At 46.5% G+C, this 25,855-nt stretch overlaps 1 protein-coding gene across 4 annotated transcripts; it reads left to right on the forward strand.

Annotated features, from left to right (window-relative positions):
• Positions 1-18,317: 18,317 nt before the first annotated feature.
• On the forward strand, positions 18,318-25,165 carry LOC143943321 (sentrin-specific protease 3-like). Of its 4 annotated transcripts, XR_013264910.1 has the most exons (15): positions 18,318-18,474; positions 18,588-18,647; positions 18,772-18,831; positions 18,961-19,020; positions 19,120-19,180; positions 19,587-20,093; positions 20,680-20,795; positions 20,879-20,920; positions 21,003-21,074; positions 21,157-21,219; positions 21,537-21,625; positions 21,715-21,826; positions 22,399-22,507; positions 22,666-22,742; positions 23,919-25,165. XR_013264910.1 is itself a non-coding variant. In XM_077465014.1 (14 exons), the coding sequence occupies exons 7-14, from the start codon at positions 20,685-20,687 to the stop codon at positions 22,677-22,679; spliced, it is 612 nt and encodes a 203-aa protein (XP_077321140.1). In that variant the 5' UTR covers positions 18,319-18,474; positions 18,588-18,647; positions 18,772-18,831; positions 18,961-19,020; positions 19,120-19,180; positions 19,587-20,093; positions 20,680-20,684; the 3' UTR covers positions 22,680-25,165. The 4 variants fall into 4 exon arrangements, 2 of the variants coding, with proteins under 2 accessions (XP_077321140.1, XP_077321141.1); XM_077465014.1 differs by having other exon boundaries at positions 18,319-18,474; positions 22,666-25,165; XM_077465015.1 differs by lacking the exons at positions 18,318-18,474; positions 18,588-18,647; positions 18,772-18,831; positions 18,961-19,020; positions 19,120-19,180 and adding an exon at positions 19,253-19,354 and having other exon boundaries at positions 19,594-20,093; positions 22,666-25,165.
• Positions 25,166-25,855: the final 690 nt, after the last annotated feature.

The following is a 25,855-nucleotide window of genomic DNA, read 5'->3' on the forward strand; positions in this document are numbered from 1 at the left end:
TTAAAGGGAAAAAAAAGTGAAATATTCCTTTAAATATCATTTCTGGGGGTGTCTATAGCATGCATGTGAAGTGGCACATGTTTCCTGTGTTTATACCAGTCCCTGCACAAAATGACATTTCTAACGGAAAAAAGATCATTTAAAACTGCTTGCGGCTTTAATGTAATGTCTGGTCCTGGCAATATGGATGAAAATCATTGAGAAAAATGGCATGGGTACCCCCACCTGCCCATTTACCAGCCCCTTTGGGTCTTGTACAGATATTAAGGGGAACCCTCTACCCAAATTAAAAAAGGAAAGGCGTGGGGCCCCCAGGCCCTATATACTCAGAACAGCAGTATACAGGCAGGGCAAACAAGACAGGGACTGTGTAGGTTTGTTGTTAAGTAGAATCTGTTTGTAATTTTGAACTGGTAAATTTTTAAAGTGTAGCTCCAGTCAAAAAATCTATGTTCAAGCTTTTTGGAAAACATAGGGAAGGCTTATCACCCCTGTAACATTTTTTTTTTTTTTGCTGTCTGTGCACCTCTTCAGAAGATTTCACCTCACTTTCTGTCCCAAGGACAAATGTTTTTTGAAAATTTGGGTTTTTTAGTAAAACAAGGATTGGGATAAAACATCAGTGGACAGGAGACACGTGTTTCCCATATCAACTCTTACAGGAGAGAATTTCCCTTCCTAGGGGTCGATTTCATCTCACTTCCTGTTGTCTCCTCCCGTTTGCAAGTAGGAGACGTTTGTAAGTTGGATGTTTGAAAGTAGGGGCCTGCCCTATATGCTCTGCAGAAATTTGGGCCTAAGATGTTGGTGTTGCCACAACACTGTAAGCCCTCAAAGTGACTCTTGGTGGGCCCTGGAACGCCCTGCTGTGAACTATTATATCAAGAATTGTAATTACATGCCATTGTTGAACAGTGGTTGAAAAATTGGGCCTGTAGTGCTGGTGCTATAACACTGTAAGTCCTCACAGTTACTCTTGGTGGGCGCTGGAACGGGCCCTGCTGTGAAATACTATATCAAGAATTGTAATTACAGGCTCCTGTTGAACAGGGGCATACAATTTGGGGCTTAGGCACTGGTGCCACAACACTGCAACACTTCACAGAAACTCTGGTTGGAGAGCAGGAATGAGCCCTGCTGCAAAGTATTGGATCAAAAATTGTAATTACACGCCCCTGTTAAAGAGGGTCTGAAAAATTGGGACTTTGTGTCACGATCGACCTACTGTTCCGATCGTACATAGGAAACTCACCCGCAGGTTCCCCTTGCAAGAAGCTCGTCGGTGTCCTCAGACGCAGGTTGGCGCGAACGAACGCACGCGTGTGCGTGTAGATCCCAACAGGCGCACACGGGTGCGCGACCAAGCGAACGGGCGTACGCGGGGTCGCGGGTCACGAACGGGAGCACGGTTACTCGCGGGGGCACGCAAACTCACCGTGCGACCGTTCTTGGCGCCCAACAGGTTATTTAAGGAATCAGCTCCTGTTCTCCCGTGCTGTCCTGTCTACAGCGTTCCCGTGACTTCTGCTACTTGCTCCTGCCTGTTCCTGATACTGAACCCAGCCTGTTTTGACCTTGTTTGATTGCTGCCTGCCTCCGACCCTCTGCCTGCCTGACCACGCTCCTGCCTTCTGCTGTGTACCTCTGCTGCCCGCTAGTTACCGACCCGGCTCGTTCCTGACCACGCCTGCTGTACCCACCTGAACGCCAGTGCCAGCTGCTCCTGCTGTTCCTGCCTGTCTGCCAGTACCAGCTGCTCCTGTCGTGCCCGCTGTCTACTACCTCCCGTTCCAGTCTGACCTCCTGCACCAGCTGGTGGTGGATCTCCGTTGCTGCAACCCGGCCTGGCACTTGTGCCCTCCGAACTCTTGAATCCCTGTCTCCACCTCCAGGGGCTCTCGTGCCGGAGGCTTACGAGGCGCCGCTCCCTGCATTCTGGGCTCTCCTACCAGGTAACGTAACAGTACAGGACAGCCATGTCCGAGCCCACGCAGGGAGCCTCTCCAATGGACGAGCTTTGCCGCCATCTAGCCGGTCTTACCCAGGCTGTGAAGAACTTGCAGGAAGGCTACGGTCGTCTGGAAGAACAGGTCCAGGCCCTATCTGCCTCATCATCAGCTGTTCCCGGACCTCCAGCTCCACCTTCAGTGGTAATGATGCCGCCTGAACCAAGGGTCCCCACTCCAGATCGTTTCTCCGGCAACCGAAACAAGTACAGGGCCTTTCGTAACTCCTGCGAGCTCTTCTTCGCTCTACAGCCCCGGACTTTCTCCCTCGAGACGACTAAAGTGGGGTTCGTCATTTCGCTACTGACAGACGAGCCCCAGGCCTGGGCGCATCGTCTTCGGGAACGGAAGGATCCCTCTCTGGACACTTTAAATACTTTCTTCCAAGCGATGTCTCGGCTGTATGAGGACCCCCAGCTTGCTGCCACCGCAGAAGCAGCCCTGCACGCGTTCCAACAGGGTCGCAGGCCGGTGGAGGATTACGTGTCTGAGTTCAGATGCTGGAGCTCCGACACAGACTGGAATAACTCGGCCCTCCGCTACCAGTTTCGGATGGGCCTCTCTGAATCGTTAAAAGACGAACTGGCCCGCGTGGGTATCCCTGAAACCCTAGAAGCGCTCATTGACCTCTCTGTCCAGATTGATAGGCGCCTAAGAGAACGTCGCCTAGAGCGTTCTTCTTCTACCTCTCGCCCTTACTGGATGTTACCACGGGTTCCAAGTTCCAACCCTCCGGTTCCCTCTGCTCCTGTTCCACCCTCTCCAGATTCTTCAGAGCCCATGCAGCTGGGACTCCTTCGCCCATCTTTGACGCCTGAGGAGCGCCAACGTCGAAGAGCCGGCAATCTGTGTCTCTACTGTGGAGAACCGGGACATTATGTTCGCACTTGCCCTGCCAAATTGCGTAAGTGCCTCCTCCTTCCCCCTGCTTCTTCTCCTGCCTTGCTTAGTAACACCTCTCATCTGGCTGTGCCTCTTCTTTTGCAGCTCTCAGGAAGGACTATCAAAACCAACGCGATTATTGACTCTGGGGCTTGCAGCGGCTTTATGGACTTGTCCTTTGCCTTAAGAAACAACATCCCTCTTCGGCCTAGGGTAAAAGGACTTTCAATTTATTTGGCCGACGGTTCCACCCTTAAGTCCGGACCAGTGACCCAGGAGACGTCTCCTCTTTTTGCCATCATCGCCGGAACCCACCAGGAGCTCCTGTGTCTGGACATCATTAAGTCTCCACTTTTTCCCGTTATTCTCGGCATGCCCTGGTTGAAGGCCCACAACCCTCTCATCAATTGGTCCACTGGGGGAATTGAGTTCCCGTCTGCCTACTGCCGTCAGCACTGTCTCCCAGTTGTTAACACGGACCTTTCTTCCCTGCTTTGCTTAGAAACGGACACCGAGATCCGACAGGCTGTGCCCAAGGTTTACCACAACTTCTTGGATGTATTTAGCAAGAAGGGCGTTGAGATTCTACCCCCTCACAGGCCATATGACTGCCCTATCGAGTTGCTCCCAGGGGCAGAGATTCCCTTCGGAAGAATTTTCCCCTTATCCGAAACCGAACTGGGAACCCTGAAAACCTACCTGGACGAGAACTTGGAGAAGGGTTTTATTCGACCGTCCACCTTCCCGGCAAGGGCAGGGATCTTCTTCGTTGAGAAAAAGGACCATTCCCTACGCCCATGTGTGGACTACCGGGCACTTAACAAGGTCACAATAAAAAATCGCTATCCCCTACCGTTAGTGCCCGAACTATTTCAGAGACTGGGGTCGGCCGAAGTATTCTCTAAACTAGACCTTCGGGGTGCCTACAACCTTGTCCGCATTCGTAGAGGCGACGAATGGAAGACTGCCTTCCGTACTCGTTTCGGGCACTTTGAATATTTAGTTATGCCCTTCGGACTATGTAATGCTCCTGCTACATTCCATATTTCGTAAATGATATCTTCAGAGATTACCTTGATTTGTTTGTTATAGTGTATCTAGATGATATCTTAATCTTTTCTTCTTCCTTAGCCGAGCACCGGGAACATGTGAAGAATGTCCTAGGCCGACTCCGTCTTCATGGTCTGTACGCCAAGCCCGAGAAGTGTGTCTTTGAACAACAAAGTATTCAATTCCTTGGTCTAATTATTTCAGTGAAAGGAATAGAGATGGACCCCCAGAAGATCTCAGCTATCCTAGACTGGCCCGCTCCCTCTGACAAGAAAGGGGTCCAACGATTCGTAGGATTTGCTAATTTCTACAGGAAATTCATCAAGGGATTTTCCTCCATCATCTCCCCCATCACCGAGCTGACCAAACAGGGTCAAAAGTTTCAATGGACCTCTAGGGCACAAGAGGCTTTCAAAACCCTAAAGGACTTGTTCGTATTGGCCTCAATCTTAAGACACCCTGACTCAACCCTGCCTTATATCCTGGAGGTGGATGCCTCAGAAATTGCGGTCGGTGCGGTGCTCTCCCAGAGACAGGGGCCTAAGTCACTTTTGCATCCGGTCGCCTTCTTTTCCCGCAAGCTTTCGGAGGCTGAACGTAATTACGATGTCGGTGACCGTGAACTGCTGGCGATCAAGGCGGCACTCGAGGAGTGGTGCTACCTTCTCGAGGGCGCTTCCCACCCGATCCTGGTCTATACTGATCATAAAAATCTAGAATATCTTAAGTCGGCCAAGAGACTGAAGCCAAGACAGGCCAGGTGGGCACTCTTCTTCTCTAGATTCGTGTTTCATATCACGTACCGTCCGGGATCTAAGAATGTCAAATCCGATGCTCTCTCTCGCATGTACAGTGAACCAGTGGAGCTCTCTACTCCTGATACTATCCTTTCCTCAGGGAACTTTCTCCTGCTTCAGGAGGATCTACTCACCCAAATTAAGCAAGCTTCCAGCGATCCGGTCCTCCCACCTGACATTCCATTAACTTCTAGAGATGGTCTTCTTTGGCATCAGGACAAGATCTACGTTCCCCAAGAAGTACGTGTCGCAGTCCTCAGCTCCTGCCACGACCACCTGCTGGCCGGCCACTTTGGGGTGCTCAAAACCACGGACTTGCTTCAGCGCACCTTCTGGTGGCCACAGATGAAGAAGCACTGCAGGGAATATGTGGAGGCATGCACCACATGTATTCGGAATAAAGGTAGCAAATCAAAAGCTTGGGGGCTGCTGAGACCACTGCCCATTCCGGATAGACCTTGGAGGATGATATCCATGGACTTCATCGTGGAATTGCCTCCTTCCGAGGATTATTCCACAATCTTTGTGGTGGTAGACTCACTAAAATGGCCCACTTTTTGCCTATGAAGGGGACCCCTTCGGCCGCAGAGAGGGCTAAGACTTTTATTAGAGAAGTGGTGAGGCTTCATGGCATCCCTGCCAACATTACTTCAGATAGGGGGGTGCAGTTCACGTCCAGGTTTTGGAGGGCACTCTGTGGGGCCCTGAAAATTGAGCTTCGTCTTTCCTCTGCCTATCACCCTCAGACCAACGGCCAGACCGAGAGAACCAACCAAACACTGGAGCAATATCTGCGTTGCTTTTCTTCCTTCTCCCAGGATGACTGGGCATCGCTCTTACCACTAGCAGAATTTGCTTATAACAATTCTATCCATTCTGCCACAAAACAGTCTCCGTTTTTCACAAATTTTGGCTTCCACCCGCTTTTTCTATCCAGTAATCTCCCTGAATGTTCAGTACCGGCGGTACAGGAAGATCTCAATTTCTTCGAGACCAACAATAAACTCCTACAAGAGACTCTGGCTAAAACACAGGAACACAACAAGGAGGTCTTCGATAAGAAGAGAAGGGGGGAGCTCAATCTCAAGGTCGGGGACCAGGTCTGGTTGTCCACTCTAAACCTGAAATTGGCCTGCCCATCCAAGAAGCTGGGCCCGAAGTTTGTGGGCCCATTCCCTATTGGGAGGAAGCTGAATGACGTGGCTTTTGAATTGAAGCTCCCAGAGTCGTTTCGGATCCACCCGGTCTTTCACGCTTCATTGCTTAAACCTACTGTTCCGAACCCCTTTGCCAATCGGAATGCCAACCCCCCGGTACCTGTGATGATTGATGGAGAATTGGAATACGAGGTCGAATCCATCCTGGACTGCAGGAGAAGACAGAATCGGACTCAGTTTCTGGTCAAATGGAAGGGGTATGGCCCTGAGGAAAACTCCTGGGAACCGGAATCCAACCTGCATGCGAAGAGGCTAATCCTTGCCTTCAAGAGGTCTCATCCGGATAAGATGGCATGGTTGGGCATCCGGAGGCTGCCCCTTGGGGGGGGGCAATGTCACGATCGACCTACTGTTCCGATCGTACATAGGAAACTCACCCGCAGGTTCCCCTTGCAAGAAGCTCGTCGGTGTCCTCAGACGCAGGTTGGCGCGAACGAACGCACGCGTGTGCGTGTAGATCCCAACAGGCGCACGCGGGTGCGTGTTGACACGAGGGAGCGCACGCGGGTGCGCGACCAAGCGAACGGGCGTACGCGGGGACGCGGGGTCACGAACGGGAGCACGGTTACTCGCGGGGGCACGCAAACTCACCGTGCGACCGTTCTTGGCGCCCAACAGGTTATTTAAGGAATCAGCTCCTGTTCTCCCGTGCTGTCCTGTCTACAGCGTTCCCGTGACTTCTGCTACTTGCTCCTGCCTGTTCCTGATACTGAACCCAGCCTGTTTTGACCTTGTTTGATTGCTGCCTGCCTCCGACCCTCTGCCTGCCTGACCACGCTCCTGCCTTCTGCTGTGTACCTCTGCTGCCCGCTAGTTACCGACCCGGCTCGTTCCTGACCACGCCTGCTGTACCCACCTGAACGCCAGTGCCAGCTGCTCCTGCTGTTCCTGCCTGTCTGCCAGTACCAGCTGCTCCTGCTGTTCCTGCCTGTCTGCCAGTACCAGCTGCTCCTGTCGTGCCCGCTGTCTACTACCTCCCGTTCCAGTCTGACCTCCTGCACCAGCTGGTGGTGGATCTCCGTTGCTGCAACCCGGCCTGGCACTTGTGCCCTCCGAACTCTTGAATCCCTGTCTCCACCTCCAGGGGCTCTCGAGCCGGAGGCTTACGAGGCGCCGCTCCCTGCATTCTGGGCTCTCCTACCAGGTAACGTGACACTTTGGCACTGGTGCTGGTGCCACAATACTGCAACACCTCACAGATACTCTAGTTGGAATGCAGTAAAGAGTCCTGCTGCAAAATATTGCATAAAAATTGTAATTACATACCCCTGTTAAACAGGGGCTAAAAATTGGGCCTTAGGCACTAGTGCTGGTGCCAAAACACTGTGCTTGGTAGCTGGTGGTGATCCAAGAATGATTCATTTTTATGAAGGTCAGTCGATCAACCGAGTCGGTGGACAGGCACACCCTGTGATCGGTTACAAAGCCTCCAGCAGCACTGAAGGTGCGTTCCTAAAGAACGCTGGATACAGGACAGACCAGTAGCACAATTGCATACTGTGCAAGCTCTGGCCAGTGATCCGTCCTAACCCAGAGGATTTTCGGTGGGAAAGGTGTCCAAGTCTGACCTTGCCCCTAGGTATTCCTGCACCATGTAAATCAGACGCTGGCGATGGTTGCTGGAACCGATCATAACTTGTGGCTGCGGACTAAAAAATTGTCTGAACGCATCGGTCAGACGGACACCTTCTCCACCGCTCCTTCTGTGACTGACCGAAGCCTCAGCAACACGTTGTCCAGGACCAGGAATTTGTAACCTCCCAGTCTCTGGGAACGTGATGCACAGACCTATCTGCAAGGCCTCCCAGAGATGTCTCATCCTCTGCTCCCTCTGCAATGGCAAGATAAGGTTCGCAACCTTACCCTTGTAACGTGGATCAAGGAGAGTTGCCAGCCCGTAATGATCCCTCTCCTTGATCCGATGAATACAAGGACCCTTCTGCAGGCTTTGCCGGATCAGGGAGGCCATTCAGCATAGGTTAGCTGAGGCATTCGGTCTGGAGTCCTCTGGGTCACTAAGGACGACATGATCCGCAAGCCACCTCCTCCCAGCCACGTACAAGTCCATGGATTTCTCTAGCTGGGTATCATCATCAGAGCCTTCAAAACGCTGGGCATCCTCATGGAGCATGTAACCAACACTGTGCTCAAACAGTTCGGGGGACTCCTCAGGAAGACATGGTGGGGCTAGGGAAGGAGTGACTGATGCCATTGAGACAAGGGAAGAGGCCGTGTTGGCAGCTGCTTTGCCAGTACCCTGAACCTGGGTGAGAGAGGATGAGGAGGGCTTGGTCATCCACTCTACCAAGTCTTCGGCGTGATGTGGATCAACATGTCCAGCTGCCGAAAATAAGGACAAGCTTGTCCCATGGCTACGTGCTGATGAAGATGCACCGTGTCCCAACCAGCACTGTTGCCTCTAGACACAGAGCCTGCTTGCCCTCTTTTATTGGCTTGTGACTGTCTGCCTCTGTTTGTTGGCCTTCCAGACATACTAATGGCCTGCAGGGAGATGTAGTTGCACAAAGCTGGGACGTATATACTGATTATACTGCAGCTAGCAGAATCAACTGCCTGCCTATAGTATTATTACTATGAGAACACCAGCAATTGGGGTAGCTTCAGGCGTACACTGTGAAGATGGCAAAATACACCAACAGTAATTGCTGCAGCTGCCTGTCTGTGGTATAGGATCAGCAGAACACCAGCAATTGGGGTAGCTTTAAGTGCACACTGTGCAGATGACACAGTACACCGACTGTAACTGCTGCAGCTGCCTGCCTGCGGTATAGGATCAGCAGAACACCAGCAATTGGGGTAGCTTTAGGTGCACACTGTGCAGATGGCATAATACACTAATACGCTGACTTTAATTACTGCAGCTGCCTGCCTGTGGTATAGAATCAGAGGAATACCAGCAATTGGGGTAGCTTTAAGTGCACACTGTGCAGATGGCACAGTATACCGACTGCAATTGCTGTAGCTGCCTGCGGTATAGGATCAGCAGAACATCAGCAATTGGGGTAGCTTTAGGTGCACACTGTGCAGATGACACAGTACACTGACTGTAATGCTTTAAGTGCACACTGTGCAGATGACACAGTACACCGACTGTAATTACTGCAGGTAGCTTTAGGTGTACACTGTGCAGGTGGCACAATGAACCAACTGCAATTGCTGCAGCAGCTGCCTGCGGTGTAGGATCAGTAGAACACCAGCAATTGGGGTAGCTTTAGGTGTACACTGTGCAGGTGGCACAATACATCGACTGTAATTGCAGCAGCTTCAAATGAAATTCAAAGACACTGTCTCTCCGTCTATCTCCCTCCGACGCAACACACTACACAAGGCCGCCGCGCAGGTGGCCTTATATAGTGTGGGGCGTGTACTAAACTCCCTGAGCCATAATTGGCCAAAGCCACCCAGGCTTTGGCCAATTACTGCTCTCCGTTTTTTCTGCCCTGTGATTGGCCAAAGCATGCGGGTCATAGGGTCATAGTGCATGCTTGGCCAATCATCAGCCAGCAATGCACTGCGATGCCGCAGTGAATTATGGGCCATGACGCACCAGTCGAATTTGGTGCAAGCGGCCCATAATGTTCAGAATTCGTCGAACGATTGAACAGCCGATGTTCGAGTCAAACATGGGTTAGACTCGAACACGAAGCTCATCCCTATCTGAGACAATCAACTTGGGTAGCCCATGTAAGCGGAAGATCTCCTGAGCAAAAATAGAAGCCAATTCCTTAAAAGTAGGCAACTTCTTGAGTGGAATACAATGCAACATTTTCGAGAACCAGTCAACCACCATAAGGATAACAGTGTTTTCCTGGGAGTTGGGTAACTCCACAATGAAATCCATAGACAGGTGGGTCCAGGGCCTCTCTCCATTGGGTATGGGTTGTAGGAGGCCCACTGGAAGATGTCGTGGAGTATTACTCTGAGCACACACGGAACAGGCAGCTATAAAGGTGGTTACATCAGCACGTAGACTAGGCCACCAGAATTGTTGGGGAATGGCCCAAAAAAGTTGATTTTTCCCAGGGTGACCAGCAGCCTTGGGAGAATGGTAAGTCTGGAGTACGGCAGTATGGAGACTCTCAGGAACAAAGCAGGGGTCACAAGGTTTCGCAGGAGGAGCATCGACCTGAGCAGTGAGAATTTGAATGTCATCTAAAGGAGAAGTAAGTCTGGTGCGAACCGTAGCCAGAATACGATCAGGGGGAATCACAGGAACCGTAACTGACTCCATCTTGGAAGTGGAGGAAAATTGACATCCCAACAGCACATACATTCTTAGTACCAGGGTAAGAATGAGACAATGTAATTAAAACTCGACAAGAAAAGAGCCCATCCAACCCTTCTGGGAGAGAGGCGCTTAGCCTCAGACAAGAATGTGAGATTCTTATGGTCAGTAAGAATGAGAACCAGAACAGTGGTACCTTCAAGGAGATGTCTCCATTCTTTCAGGGCCAACAGCTCTCTGTCACCAATCTTGTAATCACACTCCACTGGTGACAATGTAGGATCAGGATGTGCAAGCACAAGAGCAGAAACAAAGGCAACTTTGAAACTCTCAAAGGCCTTAATGGACTCCGGAGACCAACTCAGTGGGCAGGGGTGGACTGACAACTCATGGGGCCCCTGGGCAATAGGAGATTATGGGGCCCCCAGACAATGTGAGATTATGGGGCCACACAGTATACACACACATGTTTCTATTGGCTGAGAAGGTACTGGAGAGGTGGGGCAGCTATAATCTCAGGATTTTTAGACCAAACAGATGTTGGTAAGGGACATTTCAGAGACAGATGTAAAAAAAAAAACACTGATTTTTACATACTGTCCCTGGTTTTACTGAGGCTGGCAACCCTGATGGGGCCCCCTAGTGGCTCGGGGCCCTCGGGCAGTGCCCGAGTGGCCCAATGGTCAGTCCGCCCCTGTTGGTGGGTTGCTGTCTTTCCTGGTCATATCAGTCAGGGGCTTGATCAGAGACTAGAAGTTACGAATGAACTTCCGATAATAGTTGGCAAAGCCAAGAAAACACTGCAGAGGATGTAAACCCACAGGTCGAAGAACCACTGAAAGTTTCTCTGGGGCCATCAAAAAACCAGCATTGGAAATTACACTTTAGCCCAGGAATTTCACCTGTTCACAATGGAATTTGCACTTTTCCAATTTACAATAGAGATTGTCCTCTCATAGTCATAGTTAGTAAGGTTGAATAAAGACACCAGTCCATCCAGTTCAACCTGAGTGAGTTTCTACAATTGTCCCTATCCCCGTAAATTGCACACTCAGATCGGTCCCTACCCTCAAGGAGCCCACAATCCAAGGTCCCCATTCATATACTAGGGCCAATTTTGTACAGAAGCCAATTAACTTACCTGCATGTCTTTGGAGTGTGGGAAAAAACCGGAGTACCTGAAGGAAACCCACGCAGACACAGGGAGAACATGCAAACTCCAGGCAGGTATTGTCATGGTTGGGATTCGAACCAGCGACCCTGTTTACTGCTAGGCGAGAGTGCTAACCACTAGTTTGAAGGTCAATTGCACAATCATACGACCGGTGTGGAGGCAAAGTACATGCTTGACCTTTGTCAAAGACATTGCTAAAATCGCAGTACTCCTCCGGCAGGGAGGAGAGTGAAGAGGTGCACAGGACCTTGACTAACTTCTGGAAGCATCTCTCACTGCACTGTGGCGACCAGGACAGAACCTCAGTATGGAGCCAATCAAAAGAAGGGTTGTGCCTCTGTAACCAAGGATAACCAATAACCAGCGGAAACTTAGGTGAGGAAATAACTTGGAATTGGATTATCTCATGGTGAAGGGCCCCTACGGCCATGAATAATGGAACTGTAGAAGTCTCCCATCAAGAGCCTCAATGGCAAGTGGAGTGTCACGCAGCTGCAGCGGAATCGAGTGCTTTGATACAAAGGCAGCATCAATGAACAGGCTTGCAGTCCTAGAGTCGATTAGAGCCTGTATCTCAATGTATGACAGGCCAAGACAGAGTAACCAAAACCAGGGCCTTATCTTTCTGGGAAACTGGAGATGAAACAACGCCACCTAAGGTCTGTCCCTGACAGGACCTCAAGGTTTGGGAGTTCCCTGGACAGGTAGGACAAGACTTCAAAAAGTGACCAGCCTGACCACAATAAAGGCACAATCTCTCCCTCCTCCTAAGGGCTCTCTCATCTGCAGAGAGACGTGTGAAGCCCAAGTGCATGGGTTCATCTTCACAGACCGACTCGGAACCAGGAGGCATGGGAGGTGAGGGAGGCAAGGGTGGGGGTGCAAAGCTCAGAGACATATGTACAGGAGGCTTACGCCAGTGCTTCTTAAAAGAGAATCTTTCTCTGAGTCTGGAGTCAATGAGGATAGCAAATGTGATCAACCTCTCCAGCTCATTGGGTATATCTCAGGCTGCTATCTCACCCTTGATGTTATTCGAGAGACCATGAGAGAAGGCAGCCATGAGGGCCTCATTGTTCCAAGCAACCTCTGCTGCCAGAGTATGGAATTCAATGGCGTAATCGGCAACAGTTCTCGTACTCTGTTTGATGAACATGAGGCTCTTGGTAGCATAAGCGGAGCATGCAGGAATGTCAAATACCCTTTTGAAGAAAGCCACAAATTCTGGGTAACTCAGGACCACGGGTTTTTGCGTATCCCATAGATGATTTGCCCAGGCCAAATCTCTCTCAGAAAGCAAATATATCACTAAACCTACTTTGCTTCTGTCCATGGAAAAACGCCTGGGGCAGCATCTCAAAGTATATCTCAACCTGGTTGAGAAACCCTTTGCATTGAACTGGATTGCCCCCAAATTGCTGGGGAAGCAGGGTGGAACCAGACATACCTCTTTTAGAGGTAATACTCGAGGCGGGTGCCTGCACAGAGACTGGAGCAGCAGCAGGGATGGCCTACAACACAGGTTATACCGGAGCAGCCATAGTGGAAGATTCCAGGTTAGCCATGATACTCAGAAGCATTTGCAATTCCAAGGCAAACTGATCCATGTGGTGATCTTGGTCATCCAATCTGAAAAAAATATTACCAACAAGTGGATTGACTGCATCTTTTGAATTCATGGCCTTCGCCTACTGACAGAAACCATGAATCAGACAGAGGCAGAAGTACAGTTAATCACACTTGTTTAATAATAAAAAGGTAAACAGAGTAAGCGTAGTCAATACATAGCCACAGTTCAGTAACCAGATCAGGTAGTCAGCCAATGCCAATGTCAGAGAGCCAGAGATCAATGTAGTAGTACAGCAAGCAGGATCAGGAGCCAGAAGGGACGTCAGCCGAGCAAGTCTTCAACAGGAACGCAGGAGAAAAGTCTCTGAGATGTGACCGAAAGTAGAGATGAAGTGAGCTGGATGGTTTTAAGTAGGCAGGATTGGCGGGCAGATCAACAACAGTTGAGCCATTGTGGAGAGAAAGGAGCTGTCAATTAGCCAACAGCTGAGTGGCCAGCTCAGAGAAGGAAGGGCTGAGCCCAGCCCTGACACAACTCCACACACGAATGGTCTCAGAATGCTTCACTGTTAGCATGACACATGACTAAAGGTAACGGTCACCTTTTCTTCTCTACAAGGTTTTTTTCGGATGCCCCAACAAAAGGAGATTCATTAGAGAAAATTACTTTACCCCAGTCCACAGTAGTCCAATCCCTGTACCTTTTGCAGAATATCAGTCTGTCCTTGATATTTTTCCTGGAGAGAAGTCGCTTCTTTGCTGCCCTTCTTGACACCAGGCCACCCTCCAAAAGGCTTTACCTCACTGTGCATGTAGATGCACTCACACCTGCCTGCTGCCACTCCTGAGCAAGCTCTGCATTGGTGGTTCCCCCCGATCCTGAAGCTGAATCAACTATAGGAGACAGTCCTGGCACTGAACTTTCTTGGGTGCTTTGAAGCCATCTTCACAACAATTGAACCTCTCTCCTTGACGTTCTTCATGATCTGATAAATGGTTGATTTATAGTAGATGCAATCTTAGTAGCAGCAATATCCTTGCCTGTGAATCCCTTTTTGTGCAAAGGAATGGTGACTGCACATGTTTTCTTGCAGGTAACCATGGTTAACAAAGGAAGAACAATCATTGGAAGTATCGCTATCCTTTTAATCCCTTTGCTGCCAGGTCCATATGGCATTCGGTTCTACAACACTGCCCCCGGGTGGCCAAGTCCGTACTTCAGTGACCATGAACTTATAGCATAATTGTTCAGCAGATGCTGCTGAACAAACTGATAGCTCTGATACAGTGGCTAATAAGCCACTGATCAGAGCAATTTAACTAAAATTTGACCTCCCCTCCTGCCATGTGGCTCTGCCTCTATGTCTCCCGCCCCTCCACCTGCAATGCTGACATCTAATGTACCTCCCACCCTCACTCTAATTCTCCATTACACTGACTTACCCTTCCTGCTCTAACCCCTCCTCACAAACTCTGATCCCTCTGTGGCTGTCCTGCAGCTGTCAGATTTGCTCCTTTGCCCTCCCACCCGCTGTTTGTGTTGCAGGGCAGCCACAGAAGGATCGAACTGTAAAACAAGATACCCCACAGTGCTTCTCCGACCCCCTCCTCTCCAGTGCCCCCTCACTTTTCTAATGCCCAGGTGCTGCCTGCCCTGCTGTTGCTAGCCGGCTCTCCTACCCCCACCCCCCGCAGGCTTTCAGTGCTGCAGGACAGGCACAAAGGGGTCGTTTTTTTTTTAAATGAACCTACGTGCACTGCTCCGACCTCCCCGCCACCACCCTGGCGTCCAGGCACCCCTCCATGCTGTTAGCCGGTGTTCTGGCACATATAGTCCGCCTATCCAGATGCGTCCGCACTTCACAGCGCATGCGCCGCCAGCTTGTAAAGGAGAGACCGAAAGTCTCCGAACACAGCAGAAAGCGGCGCTTGCGCAGTAGTCATATTATGTCTCACATTCTCGTGCTCGCTCCCGACGCTGTAGGGGGTTGATAATTGAAATGGGCGGCTGTATTGAATGCAGGAGGGCGTGTGTTTACTGAGTAGAAGGCTGGATTACATAAATCTTTATGGGCTGGTGTTTGCAATGTTGGAGGGGGGGGGGGGGGGGGGATTTCAAAAATGGGCGGCATTTTCAAGTGAAGGGTGTGTTTAGTAATGTTTATGGGCGTTTTTTGTGTACATATTTAAATAGCTAACACAAAGAATTAGCCACACTTTCAGTGCGGAATTTTGAAGTTTTGTTGTTGATTGATAGCAGAACCCTCTTATTTCAACACTTTTGTAAGTATTCTTATATATGATTCCTCTTCTGGGCTGTCTGTGCACACGGCATGTATTGGATAGATGGATAGTGGACGGATGTAATGTATTGATGGATGTATCGTTGCACACGTCTTGTATTGGATAATGTATGGATGTATTTATCGTTGCACACGCCTTGTATTGGATAATGTATGGAAGTATTTATCGTTGCACGCGCCTTGTATTGGGTAATGTATGGATGTATGTATCGTTGCACACGCCTTGTATTGTATAATGTATGGATGTATTTATCGTTGCACACGCCTTGTATTGGATAATGTATGGATGTATGTATCGTTGCACACGCCTTGTATTGGATAATGTATGGATGTATGTATCGTTGCACACGCCTTGTATTGGATAATGTATGGATGTATTTATCGTTGCACACGCCTTGTATTGGGTAATGTATGGATGTATTTATCGTTGCACACGCCTTGTATTGTATAATGTATGGATGTATTTATCGTTGCACACGCCTTGTATTGGATAATGTATGGATGTATTTATCGTTGCACACGCCTTGTATTGGGTAATGTATGGATGTATTTATCGTTGCACACGCCTTGTATTGGATAATGTATGGATGTATTTATCGTTGCACACGCCTTGTATTGGGTAATGTATGGATGTATTTATCGTTGCACACGCCTTGTATTGGATAATGTATGGATGTATTTATCGTTGCACACGCCTTGTATTGGATAATGTATGGATGTATGTATCGTTGCACACGCCTTGTATTGGATAATGTATTGATGGATGTATCGTTGCACACGCCTTGTATTGGGTAATGTATGGATGTATGTATCGTTGCACACGCCTTGTATTGGATAATGTATAGATGTATGTATCGTTGCACACGCCTTGTATTGGATAATGTATAGATGTATTTATCGTTGCACACGCCTTGTATTGGATAATGTATGGATGTATGTATCGTTGCACCCGCCTTGTATTGGATAATGTATTGATGGATGTATCGTTGCACACGCCTTGTATTGGATAATGTATGGATGTATTTATCGTTGCACACGCCTTGTATTGGGTAATGTATGGATGTATTTATCGTTGCACACGCCTTGTATTGGATAATGTATGGATGTATTTATCGTTGCACACGCCTTGTATTGGATAATGTATGGATGGATGGATGGATTGTTGCACACTGTACATGTGTAAGCAGTTCAAAATTTTTCTTCAAAAGTTGTGTGGTGTACTCTAACCCTCCCCCCACGGCAGCCATTTAGTCATTGGACACATCCCCTGCACCACACATCTCCCCCCTCCCCCACGGCAGCCATTTAGTCATTGGACACATCCCCTCCACCACACATCTCCCCCTCCCCCACGGCAGCCATTTAGTCATTGGACACATCCCCTGCACCACACATCTGCCCCCTCCCCCACGGCAGCCATTTAGTCATTGGACACATCCCCTCCACCACACATCTCCCCCCTCCCCCACGGCAGCCATTTAGTCATTGGACACATCCCCTCCACCACACATCTCCCCCTCCCCCACGGCAGCCATTTAGTCATTGGACACAACCCCTGCACCACACATCTCCCCCCTCCCCCACGGCAGCCATTTAGTCATTGGACACATCCCCTCCACCACACATCTCCCCCTCCCCCCATGGCAGCCATTCAGTCATTGGACACATCCCCTCCACCCACATCTCACCCTCCCCCCATGGCAGCCATTTAGTCATTGGACACATCCCCTCCACCACACATCTCCCCCCTCCCCCACGGCAGCCATTTAGTCATTGGACACAACCCCTGCACCACACATCTCCCCCCTCCCCCACGGCAGCCATTTAGTCATTGGACACATCCCCTCCACCACACATCTCGCCTAGCAGCCTGTAGGATGCTCATTAAAGTCTCTGCCACAGACTTGTAAGTTACACTTTAGCGTCACTGAGGGATTGGATGAACTTTAAAGAACCATCATACGGTACCAGTTTCTCTCAGCCGATATGGCTATACCATATGAGTGATGATCCAGGTTGCATCCTGCAACTAAGCCTTCAGAGAAGCCAACCTTGCGCATGGCCTTCTCCTGAAAGGGTCCTCCCCTCGGGTTCTTCAGTTGCTGGGGCTTTTCCTTCAGATGAGACGGCGCCAGACCTTCCTTGGATCAGTAGGCTAAGAAAGTCATTCGGACCTACCCCTGCAGTTGCTTTCCCTTGGGCCAGCGAGCCCCGAGACACAGGATGCATGGCTCCGCACCCCAGTCCAGGAGGGCCATAAGGCTGTGTCAGGAGGACCACCAGAACCACGCGGATAGGAAAAGAGCTCCCATTCCCATGGTGTCGGTACCTTAAATCCCCCCCTCCCCCAGAATGCACAGCAGGAGAACACTCCCACTGGGCTTGTTCCAAGAGGTAAGTGGCATTTAATGCATCCAGCTAGACTGCTTTTCTACTATTGCCAGCGTCCTGTCAAAAAATGTCCGCCTATCAAATACTGTCCACCACGTACAGCGCAGGCGCAGCGCTTGCGCAGTACGGATCACAAGGAGATTCGGAAAATCTCCAAAGATGAACGGCGCCTGCGCCGTGAGTCCAGGTGCAAACTCCACTATCCAAGTGGAAATAGGGCTGCACATAGTTTGAGGGCCCCTCGCGGTCTCGCTTTCCTCGCCATGCTTTGGGCATGGCCTCGCTTCACTCGGTTCTTTTATATTCTAACTCTATGTCCACTTGGATGGTGGTGCTTGAACCCCTGGACTCACGGTGTAGGCACTGTTCATCTTTGCCGATTATCTGAAACTGCTTGTAATGTGTACTGCTATGGGGGACAGTATTTGACTGTCAAAACAATAGCGCCTGCTCGCCAGGAGCCAGTGCTCGCTCTCTCTCTCTCTCTCTCTCTCTCTCTCTCTCTCTCTCTCTCTCTCTCTCTCTCTCTCTCTATCTATATATATATATATATATATATATATATATATATATATATATATATATATATATATACACACTGATATGTGTTCTCATTACTATTACTATTATTATTAATTTGGATTGTATACAAATAAAGCAAATATTATAAAGATACTATGATACCCATTCAAATATAAAATATAAAAAGGTTAACGGTTCTGTTGTAATCACTGTGGTGTGGCATTAATCTAGATTTATTTTTTCACTTCCCTTCACAGGCTTTGCTTTTGGTTTCGGTCACTAGCATTGCAGACCCACTCTATCCGACTCCCTGACTTGTGAGTAATATTAAATACAGTACTGCTGTTTCAAATGTTGATGGTCCATCTAGCATATAATATCTTTTTTATCTATGTATACTCTTATTCTTGTATTAACTTTTTATTCACAGGCTTTGCATATGGTTTAGGTCAGTTGCATTGCAGTCCCGATCTACCAGACTCCCTGACTAGTGAGTATCATTTGATTACTGTCCTGCTCATTGCAACGTTGATGGTACATATAGCATCTTTAATAAACCTTTTTATCTATGCATCTTACCCTTTTTTTTTTTTTTATTATTTTTAAATTCACAGGCTTTGCATTTGATTTTGGTCAGTTGCATTGCAGTCCCGATCTAACAGACTCCCAGACTAGTGAGTATCATTAGATTACTCTCATGTACTTTGCAACGTTGATGGTCCATGTAGCATTTAAAATAAACCTTTTTATCAAATCAATCTTCCCCCCTTTTTTTTTTTTTATTATTATTTTTAAATTAACAGGCTTTGCATTTGATTTCGGTCAGTTGCTTTGCAGTCCCGATCTCCCAGACTCCCCGACTAGTGAGTATCATTTGGTTACTGTCCTGCTCTTTGCAACGTTGATGATAAACCTTTTTTATCTATGCATCTTCCCTTTTTTGTTATATTTTTTTCGTACAGGCTTTGCATTTGGTTTCGGTCAGTTGCATTGCAGTCCCGATATATCAGACTCCAGCAACTAGTGAGTAATATCTAAATGATTAAAATTTGTGATACGTGTATAATTATATTTTCACGGTGTAGATAAAGACTATCGTTGCGCTCAAAAATGCAAACCACCACTAAATTTTCACCTTTTCAATTGATGTATGGAAGGGAGGCAGTTTTCCCCGCCGAAGTTCCTGTAGAAATGCCGGTTAGTTAATGTACAACTGTGCTGCAATTCTGTGCTCACATATGCAAACTTATCACTTTATGAGGAGTGGATGTGATTTAAGGCTGCAGGGCTTATGTATGAATTTTTAGGCTGTTCTCTTTGTAGACTTACAAACTCAATATAGCTGTTTATTTATTTTTATTTCTTTGGTCAATGACTTCAAATACACAATTTTATTCCTTTCTTTTTGTTTCTTATATTTTATTTTTAGCTTTCAGACATCATTCTCCCACATGAGACTAGTTATGTTTCATTCATGGAGGAGAAGAAAGCTGCAATGGAGATAGTGAAAGCAGCCACAAAGGAAAATATCTCCAAGTCTCAGAACAGACAAAAGGAAGCCCATGATAAAAAAATCCAACAAAAGTATAAAAACGTTTTTTATACTGTTGGTCAAAAGGTTTTGTTGTACAACATGAGGAAAAAAGGCAGGAAAGGTGGAAGGCTAGAAGCAGACTTTACTGGCCCTTACATAATTGAGACAATATCTGGGAAGCTGGTCACATTGTTAAATGATATTGGAGTTTCTCGAAAGAGAAAATATAATGTTGACCACCTAAAGCCTTTTGTGAGCGCAAAAAATGAGGTTAAGGAAGGTGATGAAAAATCGTTGACAACGCTTACAGGACACAGCAGTTCGAATACAGCTCAACAGAGACCTTCTGCCCAAAGTGATGCTGCAAAAGTACCGGAACAGAACATGATGGTCACTATTGAGGTACAAGTAAACTCATTATCTGCATTAGATATATACAAATATATAATTTTAGGTTTCAGTTTGAACAACATTTTGTCACTGTGATGAACCTCCATGCAGTATAAATTTCTTTTATTGATTTATACATGTCATTGAACGTCAATGTTGAATTTTAAGCCCTCAATAGATACTTCACGGAATATCGTGCACACCGTAGAAGAGAGAGGTAGTTTTATTCAGTTTGACCCCGTTGGTCATATGTTTGGCCATGCCCTGTTGGTATGGCCTTTTTAGTTTGGGTGTAAAGTTGCCACTGTTTGGCATTGCTTTCATGCACTCTTACTAGTTTGACCCCGTTGGTCATATGTTTGGCCATGCCCTGTTGGTTTGGCCTGTAGAGTTTGGTTAACATTGCCACTGTTTGGCATAGTTTTAATGCATTGTTTTCCTACTTTGATCTGATTGGTCAATATTGGCGTTGCCCTGTTGGTATTGCCTCAGCTATCATTTGGCCATTACGGCATTTCAGAAAAAAAGTGGCATTTCTTTTTGGACAGTCCTTAAATGTTTTGATAATCAAGCTCATTTTTTAACGTTGCTTCCCCAGTTCAAATGGTATGGCAGAGAGAAGATGAGCAATCACAGGTTGTTGTTGTCGGGCCTTACCCACTTTTTGTCTCCTCATTTAAAACGCTGCGATCATCAAAGTGGTTGGTAGATGAGGTAAGAGACTACTTCACTACTCTACAAAATATCTTAAAGTCAAATGTGTTCTTATCGGTATTTTCTTTTGTTTAAAAATATAGGTAATTGACGCATACCTACATGTCCTAATAAAAAGCCAGCAGGCAAGTGTGACTTCTGTGAAATATGTGCAATTCTGTTTTCGTTATTATTCAGCGTGATCAATTTTAATTTCATATTACACAGGAATCTGTTCGTCAGATTTGTGCAGTTGTCGCCAGTACATTGTTTGATGGTCAAATACACAGATTTGGAAAGGTGGGTTACTTATCGTGGTTACAGCTATATGTAAGTAATGTATCACATTGATTACTAACTGCATTTCTACACTTTTGCGCAGAATATTTATCCAGAGGACATTTGGGTGTGTCCCATAAACGTTGGACAACACTGGATTTTAGTGGTATTTATTCTAAGTTTACCTTTCCTTACTCTTGTTATTGGACTCTATTAATTATGTCATTAATATAGGTGTTAACTTATCTTGAAAGGAAAATCAGATTAACTTAGCAAACGTCATAAAATGTATACATCTCAATTAATACTAAACTTGTCTTAAATCTTCATGACAATGGACACAATTCTAAATCAAAAAAGTCTTGGTCAAACTTATGTGTATATAGATATTCAACTTTTACACAATGACCTTGCAGAGTGCACCTGCTCTATGGATGTGAAATTGTGAATTTTGTTGACCAAAAACTTCGAACTTTATTTTAGATTTTCAGCATGCCACAGCAGGCCATGTTTGTCATAGACCCAATGGGAGCAGAAATTGCATATGCAGCTACATTGCACCATAACTGGGGGTAAGTGTGTCTCGTGCAAAAGTTATTTACATAAACACACACAAATTGTGCAATTTACCAAAATAAATATTATTTTTTTGGTTATATAGTTTATTCCTGCGGATGGCCACTCGCAAAGACCAGCTTGTCCAATGGAAAATATTTGTTCTAAATCACAGCAAACAACAGGACAGCAGTAGTTGTGGAGTTCTTGTTTTGATGGTAATTGCTTTTTTTCACATTTGTTAAGTCAACAATTACATTTTTAAGTGTTAACCCCAAAAAATATAATGCATCTGGATCGTATAAAGCAAATTAGAGTGCGCGTGCTGTTACCAGCTGACTGCGAAAATTAAAAAAAGCTCACTGATTCTGCCACTTTCTTTATGCCATCCTAGCTCTGAAGACAGAAATCAGGGCTGCTCTATTACAGGCTGGCCTAGCACATTATGTAAGTGGATTTAAGCTAGCGCTTGAAATAGCAAATGTGAGCTGTGTTGAGGCCATGTGACTTCTGGCTGCTTTACACCTCCAAGACTGATTTTGTGGAGACTAGGGGACACGTGATACCTCACGTCCTGCCTCTGCCGTCAGCCGGGCAGGACGGCTCCTCCAGAATAAGACTCCATACGGAGATATAAAGCGGGCATGAGTAATGTGACTGCTCCAAAGACTGCAGGAAATGGTTATTTTTAAACAAAAAAAAATTATATTTAATAGATATTTTATATATAGTTTGACTAAACTATAAGGGTTCCAAAATATTGCATTTAAAAAGTTTATGTGTTTTACAGTTTGCAAAAGAGTACTTACAAAGTCGAACAATATTCAATGTGAAGACATCACCCGAAGCCATATTGGATGCAAGACTACAAATAGCATGCACCCTACTTGATTATAAAGGTCAGTAATATCACTAAATGCATGAAAAATGTGTTAGTCTAAATTAATATGTAAAATAATCCCCAAATATTCTAGCACGTTGTCCAAAATTTCTAATGATTGCCTGACATTTGAACATGTTGTGAAACATGTTTACAAAAGTTACACATTTATTTTAGATCATCACAACTGAGCAGGTGTTGGAAAATGGATAACTAAGCAAGGAACCATGGAATCCCGAAAAATGAAAACATAAGTTGAGTAACTGTTCTGTCCAATTTAATGTGATTTTGTCAATTTTTGGAAATCCAGGAGTTGGGTATTATGGGCAGTTTTTGGATGGTTAGTAAAGCAGTGATACGAGTCAAAATAGCACCTGAATAAACTAGGTTTTCTGTGGTGATTTGTTGCTTGTGCTGGGGGAAGATGCTACGTACACTGTTTAGGAAGAATAAAGCTGCAAGTTTTTCTGCTGTCCATCCGGACTAGAAGGTGTTGCACCCTTCCTATCATGCCCGTAAATAGTTCGAAGTTGTATGTTGTTAAGGAGATGGCTGGATGGATATGATTCTCCTTTGAACAGAGTTTGATATGGAGTCCCAGATATTTTCTTCAAAATGTAGTCTCCATTTTTGGGTTCAGGAAGTGAGAGGTGCAGTTGGTCTGTTTGGCTTGCACTTCCTGCATGCTCTCTAGAATCTGAAAAGAGGGAAAAGGCCGAATTAGAGCTTTACAGAAGGAGTAGCTAGTAGTAGGATAGACGTGTTTGGAATATACTGCAAGCCAGGCAAGTTGGGTCTTCACAGTTAAACCAGCAGTGGCTTAGGTGTATTGAAAACCACTTTATGCTGAGCTACAGATTTAAATGAGTGGTCTAGCACTGTCATGACTAAGTGTAATAGCAAAGCGCCCAAGCCTGTAATCATCAGTAGATGCCACTGTTACTTTCTGCAAGCGTCAAGCTGACGAACTGATCAACTCAAATGGCTGAGTTTAGTGAGATCCAAGGGAAACCCTCTACCTATGATCTCTAGAAAACTGATGTATTTTGGTTAGTGAGGGGCTCCCTAGAGAGGGAATAGATGGGAATACTACACCAGCATAAGTGAAAGAAAGTGGTTGGTAATGGTAGATTCAGTCACTTTTTAATATTTTTGCTTTGTAAATATGGTGCCCTTATCAAACATGTACAATGCTGAGAACACTTGCATGTCTCTACATAGGGCTGCTATTGAGCAGGCCTGTGTTTGTATAGACTTTCCTGTTTATTAGTTGCTTTTGTAGTCATTGCCTTTTTGGTGAAATTGTTCAATGCAACAGTAGGCACACTACGACAATTTTACATTAACCATTGGCCAGATAGAGAAATGTGAGACGTTTTTGGCACAGTTGAAAGGAACAGATCATCTGCTTTTTCTCTTACTCTTTCCAGGTACTGAGCATCGAGAGGTGGAGCAGGTAGAGGAGAAGACCATGCTGGATGGGAGGAGGCAGACCAGAAGAGCGCATGAAAAAGATGGGTCTAATTTCATGCTTGTAGAAATGTGTGCTATGTTTATGGTACAGTTGTAGAACTGCCACGATGAATCGACGTAATTGATTACGTCGACTACAAAAATACGTCGACGTGCGTGCAGGGCGTCGATGCGTCACAGTGCTTAGTATCTACCGCTGTCCTCCGTGTTGCCGTCCCCCTCCGTGCCGCTGTCCCTAGGGGTGCAACAGATCGTCACCGATCTGTGATCCGGACGGGTCACCCCGCTCGGATCGGCACATGCAGCGATCCGCGGAGAGCTCCACGGTCTCGGCCTTAGGAGAGGCCGTGGCTTCGGCCTAGCTCCGAAGCGGCGACAATCTTTCCACACCCAGGCGTTTACAATGTGATCACTCCGACAGAGCAATCACTTGAAAACAAACTGGTGTCGTGACATGACGACGGTTTCCCTCTCCCCTCTCTGTACTGATCTGTGCAGTGGAGGGGAGAGGTCAGATGGAAGCAGCTATCCCTCCATACCCAGCCAATACTCTGCCAGCCCAATACAATACTCTGCCAGCCCAATACAATACTCTCAAGGTTATCCAAAGGATTAATTAGCTAATCAACAAAAAACCACTAGATTTATTAAAAAAGTAAATAAATGAAATAATCGGATAGTCGTTGAAAAATGTATCGATAGATTAGTCGACAGACAAATTAATCGTTAGTTGCAGCTCTAGTTGTAAGGAACATATAATCTGCTTTTTCTCTTACTCTTTTCAGGTACTGAGCATCGAGAAGTGTAGCACGCAAAGCAGAAGACCATGCTGGATGGGAGGAGGAAGACGAGAAGACAGCCTGAGGAAGATGCATCTGATTTCCTGATTGTGGATGAATTGGAGTGGACTTTCACCTGAGTGTTTCCTTATGATTAATATAAAAGAATATCATCTGGGACTTTATTTTGAGAGACTGCCAAAGACATAGTTTAAGCCTGATCAATAATAATGTTGCCGCTTTCCAGGGACAATAAAAACAAAGTCTGATCGCCTAGAAGATACAGGGGTCGAAAGGGAATTTTTTCCTCCCATTTGCAATACGGGGGGGTTTATTTCGCCCTTTCCTGGTAATTTTTACAATTATGTGTGTTTTTAGAACAAAGCTCTTATTGCCTTTAACGAGTTTATCTAATAAAAGTTACAGTTATGTCACGGATTGTGTATGGTTATTCGGGGGGGGAGTTTGGGAATGTGAACATTTATTATAACATAAGGTAGTGGGTTGTGTAGGAGATAACTTTCTTTAGACTACATGAATCCCATATTTGCTTATCCTCAAAAATTATCATTAAAAAAAATTATTTGGAACTGATTATTAATGCACCATGGGTGGTTTGATTTTGGTATAGCTCTACATAGAAGTCAAACAATGTACATATTTTATTGCTAAAGATTTGTCTCTCAGTGTGACAGATGAAATGACAAAGTAGGTGAGTGGCAGGCAGTGTGTGTGTGTTACGGTTACGGTTTATCAGTCACTGTCTCACAGACATTGAGGGGCTTGCAGATTATGATGGAGCATAAGGTAGACTGATTAGGAGTGGGGGAGGGGAACAATGCACTCTGCGTCAGGCACAGTCATTTATCAATGAGATGAATTGATGCAGAATGTTACTTACTACTTGACAAGAAGTGGGACTCTCGATCTGTTACCCAGAGATTGAGAGATGATAGTGTGTGTGGAGCATTGTAAGGTCAAAGCATCTTGAATCCTTTATTGGACATAATTCAGGCTTTTATACACTTTGAACACAAGGGGGTTAGATAATGAGGTAGGGGAGCTCATGGATACTCCCCCCCCCCCTCCCCTATAGCAACAACTTGAAATACAAT

This window comes from Lithobates pipiens, unplaced genomic scaffold (assembly GCF_037356315.1).
Source record: "Lithobates pipiens isolate NorthernLeopardFrog02 unplaced genomic scaffold, aLitPip1_a1.2 Scaffold_30, whole genome shotgun sequence".
Lineage (NCBI taxonomy): Eukaryota > Metazoa > Chordata > Amphibia > Anura > Ranidae > Lithobates > Lithobates pipiens.